The sequence below is a fragment of the Poeciliopsis prolifica genome, unplaced genomic scaffold, assembly GCF_027474105.1.
Source record: "Poeciliopsis prolifica strain line A6 unplaced genomic scaffold, Auburn_PproV2 SCAFFOLD030, whole genome shotgun sequence".
Lineage (NCBI taxonomy): Eukaryota > Metazoa > Chordata > Actinopteri > Cyprinodontiformes > Poeciliidae > Poeciliopsis > Poeciliopsis prolifica.
This window is the reverse complement of record NW_026562405.1, coordinates 2,594,624-2,608,987: the sequence shown is the minus strand read 5'-3', so window position 1 is coordinate 2,608,987 and position 14,364 is coordinate 2,594,624. Positions and strand designations below refer to the sequence as shown.

Genomic DNA, 14,364 nt, shown 5'->3' with positions numbered 1-14,364 from the left:
TCTTAATAACTTTCCTCCCCCTATTCCTTGTTGCTACATTGTTTTCTGAAAGATTTTTCAAACTGGCTTGGTGACAATTGTAATGCTGTTATGTTTTTTTTGTCTTGGGACAGTTGTTATGATTCATAGCTACAGTCACTTAAATGTCAAGATTAGAAACAATGAGGAGGCACAACTTTAAATCTGTTGCTGGGCATGGAAGATGAATGCTCCCACAATCACTTGGATAAATGACTACCTGACAGACCGAGTATAGTTTGTAAACACGAAAATGATTGTGTGTCTGTCTGACCGGGTTGTCAGCAGCAAAAGAGACACAATAAAGAACTGTACTCTGACCATTCCTTTTCACTCTGCACATATCAGACTTCCACTACAAGAGATGAATATTATCTCCAGAAATGTTCAGTATTTCAGCAGATACGTTCTGAGTCCAGAGAGCTGGTGGACCTCTTTGTGACATAGCATAAAAATAATCATCTCATTTGAATGTGATCATTACAGAGACAGATTATTGTAGATTTCAAGGGAAATGGTAGAATATTAAATACTATTTCCATCATGGGGAAAATAACCGCAAGTTCACCTGTACAACAGACTGGACTGGAAAAATCAATAGTGAAGCTTTTTAAAAGAAGGGATAGAGCAGAGTGTACTTCTTGAGAAAGTCTAAGTTTCTGAGATATTCAATAAGCCTGTTGAGGCAAGATGTGTAACCTTCTTCATCTGTTTCATTAGCACCATTAGAGACAATGACTTAAAGAAGCATAAGAAGATGATAAAGAAGGATGGTTCAGCTCTAGACTAGAATGTCTAGAGCAGGGGTGTCAAACTCCAGTCCTCGAGAGCCGGTGTCCTGCAACTTTTAGATGTGCCTCTGCTGCACCACACCTGAATAGAATAATTAGGTCATTAGCAAGGCTCTGGAGAACTGATCTACACAAGGAGGAGGTAATTAAGCCATTTCATTCCTGTGTTTTGTACCTGTGGCACATCGAAAAACTGCAGCACAGTGGCCCTTGAGGACTGGAGTTTGACACCCCTGGTCTAGAGATTATTGCGCAAAGACCAGACCTTCTTTGCAACCAAAGTGCAAAGAAGAATTCATAAAATAAAGAGCCTAGAGTACAACCATGAGCATCCTCTTCAGAAGGCTGTCACACCACATATTCAGCCTGGCTTCTTCAGAGCTGTTGAGAGACAGACTGGTGCAGAAAAGCTCTACTGAATGTTTCTGTCTACAATGGCTCCGCTAAGACATCTGGACAGTTTGCGATGTAACATTTAATTTCCATTGGGGATTAAGAAAGTATTTTCGTACAATTTCCAACATTTGATCTGTGGGTGTTTTTTGTGTAATAACATGACAGATACTTCTCACAATCCCACACATGTGTAAATTTGTGTTCCTAAGCTGTTCTTTTTAGGGACCACAGCTCCACAGACTGTATTACAGCCACATCTGGAGTGTTACTATTTTATAGGGATTCAAAAACCTAGTCTCAAAGGCAGTTTATGAGTGTGTTTTACTAATGAATGTTTGAAGCTTGTGTAAATGTGCCAGAGGCGCTGCTCCTCGTCTCTCTGCTCTCACCATCTGCTGCCGCAGGTACATCTGGGCCTGGCTGGGTGTGAGAGTGGACTGGCTGCCGAGCAGAACAGCTTGCTGGGAAATACTGGTGGGGGTGGAGCTTATGTTCTGGGCCCGACTGATCAATTGAGCCGCCGCCGGGGATGTGGTCAGGTTGATCTTTGGGAAGGAATTAACAGCATTATTATTTTATATACCTTCATGCCTCTAATGATATTAGCACAACAATTTTTTAATTCAGCACTTCAGACTTAAAGAGACAGCTTATATTCTAAATACACTTACAAGTAAATTCAATTTCTTCAAAAGTAAAGCAGTTTGTTAACATTAGACAGAAATGAAAGCTCCAGGTTCCTAGCATCACTTGTCCAAGATGATCTAACCAGACATTAATCTAAACTTTAAAAAGCTTTTTAGCAACAAGCTCAAAACTAAAAACTGCACTTACTGTAGCTTGAGTAGACCCTGTTTGCTGAGATGAAGTGCCATTCTGTGAGGAGCTTTGCCTGCCAGCTGCAATACTGGCCTGTCATAAAGCATAAAAGAGATGAGAGGACAAAGTAAGGTTCAGTTTCTGAAACAGGGTTTATGGCAGGTCTACAGCAGCATGAAGAGCAGGAATGGACAGCAGCTCCCTGCAAAAGTGTAACATTTTGTTATGAAAAAACCAGTAAGATTTTTTATTATAATCAGACACAAAATAAAACATAATTGAGAAATGGAAATAAAAAAAATATTCATGATTTATTTATGTTTTTCATAATCAGAAAATGTGGCATGGATTTGAACATACTCCTTCACCTCATATTATCACATACTATGATTACAAAAATAGTACAAACCTGGGAAATACTCAGTAAAAGGTAATTGACTGACATATTAATATTGATATATTTGCATTACACTTGAACAAGAACAGGACCAGTAATCAAAGGACTGCAGTTTCAAGATTTGCTGCTGCTGGTCTTTTTTTTAACCCACTAGTCAAAACAAGTTTACATTTAGATTTCAAATAAGCATTTTAAATTTGGGAATTAGGGATCTTTCATTCTGAAACAAAAACTACCAAAATAAAATCTGGATTACTGTTACAGATGCATCAAACTGACAATTCGGTCTAATACAGATACTTAAGATTAATATTACTGGTATGGTCAATAACATTCCCTTTACACAGTATACAAAAAAATAACCTCCCCTCCTGAAACACATATTATTAGGAACAAAATTTAAATAAATGCTTTGCTTATAGGACCTGTTTATGTCCACAATGAATATTTTATGCATCCCTAATGTCTATAAGCCATTTAGACATAATTTATATGTATCTTCAACAAAAAAGAAAAAAAAATCCCAATAAAGTATAATAAAGTTTGTATTTGTTACTAAACAAAATATGAAAATGCGCAAGCATATGCTGGTGAGTACGGTTTGCTGACCTGCTGAACAGCCGCTAAGCTCTGCAGCTGGGCGGTGCTGAGGCTGTGCTGCTGCAGGGCTGCTGTTTGCAACATCAAATGCTGCTGCTGGGCAGCATACATCTGCTGCAGGTACTGTGCTGCTGTGTTTGGCTGTCTGTGTAATGCCTGCTGAAAAACCTGAGAAATGAAGTCAGAGAATAACAGAAATTTGAGAAACCATGGTAGTCGAGGCCTAACGTTTCCCAGCCCAGCAACACTCATTGAAAATAAGAACCAATTGTTTTTAAGGGTAATATAAACCTATTTTTTGAATATCATGTTCATAATGAGCCTTGCTGTAATTCAATATTCAACTAACTATTGGCCATAGTCAACTGTTGGAACAGAAAAAAGATTAAATTCAGTGGGTTTTTAAGTTTGTCTGGAAGTAAAAGTTATTAATGCATATAAAGGCAAAAAATTAGATGAGTCTTCTAAAAAAGTTAAGTCAGAATGTACAAGTAAACCCAATAGAAAAGAGAAGCACATAAAGTCGTTGCCATATCATCTTACAATGAGGAACATTTTCCACAAACGCCTCTCTTTGATGTCTATAACTCACAGCTTTGTGTGTGCTGCTGTCCTCTTTGGTTTGACAAATGATGATTTGGTTTGCATCATCATTTGTCATGCAATCGTCTCCCACCCTGTCATTTAATGGTCGTGATAACTCTATGACTTCCTCCCAAAGTGTATCAGAGCAAGATAAGAGAGCATGATCTCACTTTCCGTGTCAATGCTTTCAAGTTACCGCCGAAGCATAAAGAACAAATGTTGACCACAGATTGAAACTATGAACTGAAAGGGCCTACAGGAAAGCATCCATGGCACAAAATATGTAAATTCAACAAAAACTGCCAAAAATTGGACTCATTTATAATTTAGGATTTCAGTAGTCTTGACAACTGATAAGACTTCTGTCTAAGAAAAATATAGAAGACTATTTGGTCTGTCACTATTAAAAGGAACACCAATTAAGAAATCCAGTTCTTAAATATGTGCAAACTAAACAACACAGTGATACACAAGAACTAAATGTTTTAAAGAGCAAATATCCTTTACTATGTTGCCTGATAACAAGACAACATGAGGTTCGTGGTGTCGCACAACCTTTCGGACTATCACCTCCAGGAATGAAAGTTAGCGGAGGTGAAATACATTCATGAGCTCAGCTTTTCCTGAGCATTAATGACTAGTTATCTTCTGTACTAAAAAAACTGGTGACTGATGTTTTACTTTTAGCTGTCAGTGCAAAAAAAAAGGAAAGGAAAAAAAGGAGAGATCTGTGAAACAATAAACCTGCTGTCAAAGAATTAGCACTGAAAGTTGAGCAACCCTCATTGAAGCAGAGGCAAAGCCTTTGTAGAGGTTTGCCCTTCAGGAAAAAGGTCAAAAGCACTAAAGCGCCTAAGGCCCATTAGCATTCCTTCATCCAGTTAGGCGCCACTCTGTTTCCTTCTTCCCCCTGTCATTTATTTCCAATTTGAAGTAGCATTAAAGAGTATGTTCAGATATTAAAAAGGACCAACAGATGGCGGTAGAGTGAAGAAAGTATGCCCACACAAATAAGTGATTCTGTTTCAACTCCAAACCGCTCACCTGAACTGTTTGTCGGTCGGGCATCTCACTATAAATTGATATCTGTCGCACCGCCTGTCTTCCTGCTGAAGTGCTGTTACTGGAACTACTGCTCATAACGCTACCACTACTGTTACTACTACTGCTAACACTGATGCTGCTGCCTGAGGTGGTAGAACCAGTGGTAGTAGAGGTAGAAGCACTAGTGCTAACAGCTATGGCGCTAGAGGAGGTGCTGGTTGAGGCAGGAGTGGAGGTGGAGGAGCTGCTGGTTGTGGAAATTGTCCCAGTGCTGCCAGCGGTGGAGGCAGGGGCCCCAGGTTCACTCTCCATGGTGCCCTCTGCTCTTCTCACCTTTGACCCCCGGCTCCTCTGAATAGCTCTCCTGTGCCTGGAAGACAGAAAAAAGGGAAGTGCATGAGGGGGTGGAAAGCCAGCTCATACAATACTTCCCTTGAACAGAAACTTTTAAAAATTGTGAAAAAATTGCAAGAAATTAGCAAACCTCTGATCTAAAAGCCATCAGAAATGGCAGGTATATCCTCAGTGTAGAAGACATGAAACATTGGAAACAGATAAACCATGTAGAACATTGGACAAAAATGTATCTTCTTATTCAGGGAAGATATTTCCTCTTTAGCAAAAATGTAGCTATCCAACAAGAAAGGTCAGTGCTCGTTTTCAAAATAAAAGTTTTTTTTTTTTTTTTTTAACTAAAGCCAGCAGATTCAGTTGTGAATGGAAAATTTAAAGTCTTGCATGTTTAAATGTGGATGTTGTATTGAAACACAATAAAGAGCCAAAACTGAGCCAGAAATGCTAAGGTCTCTTCTACATGTCGGCTTTATATAAATTATTGCCGCAGGTTATTAGCTAAAATGCTTGTGTAATATTGTTAAATACGGCAATGATGAAATCAGTTGCAATTAACCCACTTTTTTCCACTCGACTCCCATCTTTATCTCAAATGTCCCAGCCGTATGCTCCACCAACTCCAGCACCTCAGCCACCAACTTCTATATGAGGTATGCGCACCGCAATCTATTCTGCTGATCCGTCAAATTATTGGCATGCAGAATAAATGAGCTACTTGAAGCATCCATTGAGTTGCATTTTAAAGTTAAAAAAAAATCTAACCGTTATTAATTTGTAACAAAAAAATAACTAAAAAAGTACACAATATGATTTTTGTATCAAGTTATGGAACATTTTAAAATCAATATTGGGTCTTGCTGTCAGTTACTGTGACAATGCAAAGTTTCACAAGCCCTTCCTGTTAAAACCCCTGTTGGGAAACATGATCATTTATATATTCTTTTTTTCTGGAATGATATCCATCTTGGGCTGCACAGTGGCGCTATTGCCTTGCAGCAAGAAGGTCCTGGGTTCGATTCCCGGCCCGGGGTCTTTCTGCACGGAGTTTGCATGTTCTCCCTGTGCGTGCGTGGGTTCTCTCCGGGTTCTTCGGCTTCCTCCCACAGTCCAAAAACATGACTGTCAGGTTAACTGCCCTTCCCAAATTCTCCCTAGGTGTGAGTGTGTGTGTGCATGGTTGTTTGTCTCTCTGTGTTGCCCTGCGACAGACTGGCGACCTGTCCAGGGTGAACCCCGCCTCTCGCCCGGAACACAGCTGAAGATAGGCACCAGCACCTCCCGACCCCTTTGGGGAGAAGGGTGCTCAGAAAATGGATGGATGGATATCCATCTTTAGGTCAAATTTGACCTGCAGATAAAAGAAAACACTGCTGGGTAAATGTTTAATTTTTTTCAGCTATTCTACTTTTCTCACTTTTGTTAAATAGATCAGGTTCAGCAGAAGAAGCTGTTTCACATGTTTTACTAGTTTGTTGTGTGGGTTGTTTTTTAGGTGTGCCATTAAACCTTATTCCTGCCATACTGGTATTCTTCATCGTTTAGATATGTTCACTTTCAAGACATTCTGGTTTGCTTTAAGACCTGTTCCAGTGTAGTAAATGTTCACAAAAATTAAAAATTGTCCATAGGGATGAGATGACTTTTCAAATAAGGGGTCATGTTTAAAATCTGATCATAGAAAAATACATTTGTAATTTCAAATTTTTAAGAGATTTTATAGAACAAAGCTACAGAAATGCAATGTAGTAAGATAATAAAGTATGAATGTTCATAAAAAGGAGCATATATTTAAAAACCCTAAATAAACATTCATCCAGCTTCTGGTTTGAGTCTGAAAAATAAGTGTTTTTGTAAAGCATATTTTTTTGTTTACATCTAATAAAATTTACAATAGACAAAAAAGCTTTCATGAAACATTTTTTCCTTTAAATGTGAGAATTTTTAGAAATTAGTCCTTGATTTAGCATAATATGAATGTCAGAATGAAAATGTCAAGAGCACACCAGTTCTAGTAATCTCCAATATCCTGTAACACACAATGCAAGGTAGCTTCAGGTCCTGTTTTGAACCTCTTTAGGTGCTTTTTGTATTTCTAGGCATAAGAAGAAATATGTTGTCTGTCAATCTTGTTCGTTGGAGTCAAAAACTTAAGCGATAGTTTGGATCTGCTAGACTTAAAGGTCAGAGGTGATCACATTAACTTATACGTCAAGGAGCCAAGAGAAAGTGAGGAGGGAAGGCTGAGTGTGCAGGCTAAGGATTTAAATGGGCTGGAGTGAAAAGAGGGTGTGATGGAAGTAATTAAATAAATTATGCTCCCGTCATGCTGCAAATCCTGAGCCATTTCCTCTCACTCCTCACTATTCTTTCAGGAGGAGCAGCAACCAAAGCAAAGCTCTATATACCACTTATGCTGCAAAGAAAAACACTGATTCCCCTGAACACTAAATAGGACCAAATGGCTCCAATGAGCCTCTATAACTAAATCATAAAAGTGCTCGAACTCTATAAGCTAAATTGCATCCTACCGTCTATATCGTGATCGTATAAATCTATTCAGAGAATCGGTGGTCGATGATAAACAAAGCACCACTGCTGCAGAAAAAAAAAAACTGTCAGGCTGTATTTTAGCATCATTAGCGCTGCATCCCAGACTGTGCCACCATATGACTGGAGAGGACAGAGAATCCCCTCTGGTAATGACGGCTTATACTGCCATCTCTCTGAGCAGAGTCATCCATCCATCAGTGGATGTCTGGATCCAATGGAAGAACACCCCCCACTCTGATCAAATCCTGCTTTCACATATGAAATGTGGCTTTGAAATGGATGGAAAGAAAAACAAACATGCCATTTTAAAAAAGGGGATGGGGGGACTAACATACTTGATAGAAAAGTCTAAGCACTATAAGTCCAAACAATAATATTACATTATGAGCATTTTTATGTGGACATATTAATATACTCGTGGGACTGTCAATTTTGTTTCTGGAGGACCCACCAGTATAACGAAAGACTGTCAGACAGACTGGCTGCCTCTAAAAAGCTCACATCACAATAAGGAAGTGCTAAGCCTCCATCAGGCAGGCTCCCTCCTCCACATCCATATAGGACAACTCGGATGACCCACATTAAAAAATTAATTAATTAATTAAAAGAAACAAAAAATACAGCGAGAAAGCACTTCTCTGCACTAATTGATGTGGAGTCTTCCTTTAAAAGCCAATATGCCCACAGAAAAAATATGCCTATGAGGATGCGTATGTGCAGAGGTGCCGAGACAAAAGCCCCCCAGCCCTCAAGCTCCCTACCTCCTCCGACACCCCCAACGCGATGCAGGGGTATGATGCCCCATCCCCCGGGATCGCGCTGTCCTCCTGCAGGATGCTGCTCCTCTTTGTCTGTCTGACTACGTGACAGGCTGGTCGGCTGACTGAGGGAACGAATGAGCGCGTGTGAGGGTCGTTTCTGTGCTACATCCAAGAACCCCGAGCCCCTCTCATCAACCCCCAACACGCAGCCAGCTCGTCATTCCAGCATCCGACCCCCTGATTATGTGGTTGCCTAGCGACGGCCAATGAGAGGCTTGTGGAATCCTTGTGCAGAGTAGCATGCGGATTGGTCAACGGGCGCCTCTCTAATGAGGATGATGGTAATGTCTTACCATCAACCTCCCCCTCAAATGTTGCCTGAATACTGAATTAATTTTAATGCATTGAATGCATTGACTGATTAAAATAGGCCAGCATTATTTCAGTTTATTTTTATGAAGCTACAATTTGAAATAAATCAATTGCCACAAGCCTACATTTCAATACATCTTTCTCTACTTGTAGAAATCAGAAAAATGTTTTACTTTTCAATTTTAGCTGGAAAAAAAAAAAAAAACCTACAATGGCTACTATAAATATCTGAATCAGAACTGCAACAGTAAAGGGGATAGATTACCTAAAAAGAACAAATTAAATACAGAGGAACAGATTTTCCAAAATAAAACAGAAAAACTGAGTCTATCAATGATAAAAAAAAAAAACTAAAAGTAGACCAAATGTGTATCACAATTTAGCCGCTTCACAGTGAATTGTCACCATTTATTCCAAACACAATACAAGTATGTACCATTACTTATGAAGCATATGTGAGTCAGAACACAGCAGAGAACTAGCATCTATTCATAGGAGGTACAGAAATAAAATGCAAAACAGCAGTCCCTGAAAGATAGATATTAAAAAGGTAAAATGAGATAGCTTTCAAGCTGAATTTAAACTCGTCTTAAATGACATTAGAATTCATTCAGGCGGGATAGAGAAGAGGAAACCCGGGGATAATGGCATACTTATGGTCTGCCCCAGAACATTAGCAACTGCCGCCCAGTATGAAATGTAGCTATTTGAGTCATTTGCCAGTGCAATGTAGAATTGATTGGGGCCAACCATGCGCAAACCTCATTGATTATCATCTCCTCATTAGCATATAGATTAGCTAATGGTGCAGCAAGAAACACAAGCCTTGAGTCTCACACTTGGCTAACAGAGCTATGCACCAGAAGGGGGTTAAACGAATAGCAAAGACCACAGATGGGATGGTTCAATTGAACGTGAAGTTTTAAGATGATGGACCTGGGGCTCAGGAAGCAAAAAGAAAACACAGCACAAGGAGGTGCTTTAATAAAACAGACGTTACCTTTTCTTTAAAACTTTAAAGAGATCTTGTGCTAAGGTAGCAATTTTATTAAACAGTTATAACTAAAGTGACTACAGGCATTATTTCTTAATCCCTTATAAAACACACAAAAAAGTTTAAACTAGCAAAATAAGTTTAATGAGGGAAATTTAAAGGGCTGTTTTATGCAAATATATTTTTTTTTTATCATGGTATATCTCAATTCCCTCATCAAATGGAAGTAGAGTATTGCTTTGACTCATTCATGTATGTTGAGCAATCCTTGAATCCTCCATGGCAGCCATTCAGAACTGCCTTAACACCTTTCCAAACAATGATCCGCCTATATACCCAAGGCTCCACCTTTGAGCTTCATTCCACAGTCTAACATGCCTCCCCCACTCAGCTCCTCTAGACTAGCAGAAGCAGCTATTATCATTAGCAAACACCAGGTGGAATTGCACACCTGCTCGAATTATTATGCAAACTCCAACACTCCTAAAAACAGTTGTACACAGCATCAATGAACTGCATGCAGAAGCATTATTGTGATGTCTTGGAGAAAATGGAGCGACAGAAAAGTTAGGAGGTTCTTAAAGAAACAACAGCCAATTTTAAGGAGTCAGATTAGAGTTGTTTCTGATAAAAACACAGAATTTTTATAGCTAAAGGCAACAGTTACAAATTGTGCTATAAAATGGCATTATGTGCCTAGAAAATACTGCTATTTTGTTAAATTTGGGTAAGTGTTGAATACCTATTTTACAGCAAATCATGTCTAGGTAATTTTTAATAAATTCTATAGCTGGATTCACCCACTTATGTCCTCAACTATGTCTTGGCAATAAGTTCCTACCGATATCCACCCAGAATGTGTGTTGGACCTACCAGCCTGACTCATTAATTTTTATGGTCAGAGCTCAAACTGATTTACATGGTGTGAGAAAATAGCTCTGTCATTAGGAACATCATCATTCTAAATTAGAAGAATTAATGGAAATATTTGAATACAACTCCAGTCTAATAAATACATAATCACTCAAGGGTTGTTGTTTTGTTTTTATTTAAGTTTTAATTAAGAGTCTTTATTTGACATGCATTTAATCTTTAAGTTGTCATGAAAGTTATAATTATATAATAATATATTATAATAATTAAGGGCTTGGAATTCCTCATAATTATAATTTGCATGACAACATAAAGATTACAATGTCAGAAAATATTATTGTATTGCATAATTAAATAATAATGCCTATGCTTTTCTGTTAGAGTTACTAAACACCATTTAAAAAAAAGAAAAGAAAGAAAAACACAAGCATGTGTCAGCATCCTCACGTCTTCATTTCATAAAAATACTGATCAAGTCAAAAGAAGTCCTTTAAAGATTGCTGAAAAACATACATATACGTAAAAATAGGTCCATCGGTTATGCATGTCCTGAGGCTGACTAGATGGCAGTTCTTATTTCAACAGTAATCAGAGCAGTGCCTATGTGAGTGTCTTGTGTAAGGCACAAAAATACCCAAGATCTCGAGGTAAAGTTGCTTGGTTACCCATAATTGAGCCATCCAACTGAATTTGACCTTAACTTCACAGCTGAATAAACCAGCACAAAATGAGTCTGACATCTTTCCAGGTTAAGTGTGTCGAGTGTCTTCAAAATTCCAGCAGCCCCATGCTGTGAAGGTAACAAAACACTTGCACTTCACCCTTCAAAGATATCCATGGGCTCTTTCAATTTGGACTCATTAAAAAGAGAACAAAAGATTCAATACATGCTAAAGATTGTTTGGATTGTTAAAATATGGGAGAAGCCGACTAAAAGGTGGAGACATAGGCTGAACGGGATACACACAGAGGAAAGACAGATTTACATTCTAAACTTGAAGTGTCACAATTAAATAGTTCAGTCAAAGCTTGCCAATTACCAGCACGCTTAGATCTAAATGTATTTCTAATTCTTGTTCCAGGCATCACCTAGAAACCTTTAACTCACAAAAGGAAAAAAAAACAGGTCAGGCATGCACCAAGATGAATAAGAAGATAAAACCAATGGTAAATTAATCAAAGTACAATTCAAGCAAAATAGGGCTCCACAATATTAGTCTTGTAATCTCAGTATTATTTTTTAATATTGCAATTACAATGCGAGTGGCAGTAAATTGACATCTCCGTAAGTCCCATCTCTCATCTTTAATTATGATTCTTTGTAAATGGACTGAAATGGACTGAACTTATGTAGCGCTTTTCCAGTCATTTTGACCACTCAAAGCGCTTTACACTAGAATCACATTCACCCATTCACACACACATTCATACACCGAAACGCAGACCGGTAGGCAATTTAGGGTTAAGTGCCTTGCCCAGAGACACATCAACATGTGGCAGGAGGAAGCTGGAATCGAACCTACAACCTACAAGACGACAACTCTGCCACACAGCCACAGCCGCCCACACACAGCCACAGCTGCCCAAAACTTTGTGACCTTAAACACACTGAGTCCTTTCATCTGTGTGATGGACAGCTAATGCAGTTAGACTCCATGTATTATTGCCAGGCAAAAAGGGAATTTCTCACTCTTTGATTGCAATACCCACCTACTGAATTTCAAACTAATCTTTCACATATATATACATCTCACGTACACTAGACATCAGAATAATCACACATGAACAATATACTGGATAATGTAGTCGTAAATGTAAAAACAAAAATCTTCCTGAATGATATTTAAGTTGACTGATGTTTAAGTCTACAAAATAAAAAAAGACTTTTGCAAAAAATTGCTTTGTTCAAAATTAACAGTGTAAAACATGTTTTTTATGTTCAAATGCCAAATCCAATGATTATGCTCCAAGCCTTTTTCACAACATAAGTATGTAGTACATAGTTTTTATGTTCCATGTTTTGCTCAGTCCTGGGACTTTAATAAAACAGCATGTTGTGTTTGGCTATCTTTTTGTATGAGTGGTAGATTTGCTCAAAAAAGTGGAGGAAGTTTTGCATTTCTCCTGCAATAACCAATTCTTTAAACAGCCCCTCAAGATCACAGACACATAGAAAATCCACAGTGGGGAAAGTGCTGAACCAAGCATTGTGATGGTACTTCTTCTACAAGTGGACTTGGCTTACCTTTTCAAGGATACCTGCAGTAGCACCAGATCACAGTTTAGGTCTGCAAAGCAAAGCAAAGAAAATTACACTAACAAGCACTGCTTTGAGTTGACATGTCCACATTTCCACTCATTTATAAAATTCAGAGTAAAGTTGAAATCCAACGTTAAATCCAAAAACATTCATGATGATTCTAGTTGTTTTGTAGAACAAAATAAAGTAATTACCTTCACAAGAAAGCACAACTGGCATCTTGGAAACATCTGTTGACTATTATGCCAACCAAAGCATTCCAACTATTCTCCTTTTGTGTACAAAAATAGCAGTAGCAATATTTGGGCTACTGAAACACACTGGGAAGTCAAGACTGTTCATTTAATATGCATCCAATTTATAAGTGACATAAAGGGGATAAAGGTGAGGGAAAACATATTTCTCATTTAAACTTGGGGAAAGTGTCTGTTTTTTTCTTCACTTGCAAGATTAACAAATCAGCTTGTTCATAATAGAAAAAATAAGTAGACTAATAACAGCTTCTTTAGTTACCTGTTAGGAGAATAGAAGTGAAAAAGAATTATCTTTGACCAGGATCACAGGTCTAAAATGCAGCTATGCATTAAGATCAGCTTACATTGCTTTAAACCGGACAATATTTCAACTTGTAAGCCTGACAGAAAAGTCAGACTTACAAGCCTGACGCATGGCTATTTTCTGTGGTGTGTCTGGCTTTATTCTTACGCCTCATTTCCACTGAGTGGATGGCATGGGTCAGTACAGTTCAGTATGCTATTTTATCTATAATAAAGCATAGGTATGAATTAAGGATACAAATTCTGGAAGGAGAAAAGTGACTCTGAACTGTTTTTTTTTTTTTTTTTGTACACAGCTGTCCTGGTTCCTTATGGGTATGTCAACTGAAGAGCTGCCAATATAAAACTAGCCCACAAACAATGTCTAAACGCAGATAAACTGATTTGCAGAAGGTCTTCGGTTATCTCAACACGACTGCTGTAACTGACAGCACAGATAAAATGGGATCTACTCTCTGGTACTGGTACAGCAGTGAACTAGAATGATTTGTATTCTTCCACATAAAAAATTAAGATAATTCTGACCTGCTACGTGTACAACCGATTTTTGTACATGTGTAATAAGTGTTATAAACTGATTAGTAGCAGACTGCCTGTCTACTATTGGTGAGCTCCATCTGTCAAATAAAGCAGCTTCTCGTCTGAACCTAAGGCCGCGGAGATGAGGCAAAGTTTCTGGCGCAGACAGCTTCAGGCTAACATTAGCCAGCATCTTTTAAATACTGAAACATACCACAAAAATAACTGAAATACAGAAAGAAAAAACAAACTGCAGTTCGCCTTTATACATAAACCGTTCGGTTACTCGCTCGTTGTTATTCATAGCTCATTTTCTCGTAAACTCCAGCACAAACTCCACAACAAAACTAGCTAATGTTAGCTAGAGATGAAGTGTCGTTTGTTTACAACAGTGGTACAATTTGTATGAATGAGGAAACCTGCAGAAGACTCAGCAGTGTAACTGATATCAGCGTTAGCCTCGGTGCTAGAATC

The 14,364-nt window shown here is 38.4% G+C and overlaps 1 protein-coding gene across 5 annotated transcripts in view; it reads right to left on the bottom strand.

Annotated features, from left to right (window-relative positions):
- Positions 1-14,364, bottom strand: part of phc2b (polyhomeotic homolog 2b (Drosophila)) — a 33,510-nt gene that overhangs the window by 18,719 nt on the left and 427 nt on the right. For 2 of the 5 annotated variants that reach the window (XM_055050087.1, XM_055050090.1), the window contains exons 2-6: positions 12,800-12,813; positions 4,651-5,020; positions 3,031-3,189; positions 2,040-2,117; positions 1,595-1,750 (exon numbers count right to left, since the gene is read on the bottom strand). In XM_055050087.1, the coding sequence (XP_054906062.1) occupies positions 1,595-1,750; positions 2,040-2,117; positions 3,031-3,189; positions 4,651-5,020; positions 12,800-12,813 (777 nt within the window). Of the gene's footprint in view, positions 1-1,594; positions 1,751-2,039; positions 2,118-3,030; positions 3,190-4,650; positions 5,021-8,315; positions 8,493-12,799; positions 12,843-14,364 lie in introns of those variants that run through there. The other 3 variants (XM_055050089.1, XM_055050091.1, XM_055050088.1) reach the window with 2 other exon arrangements.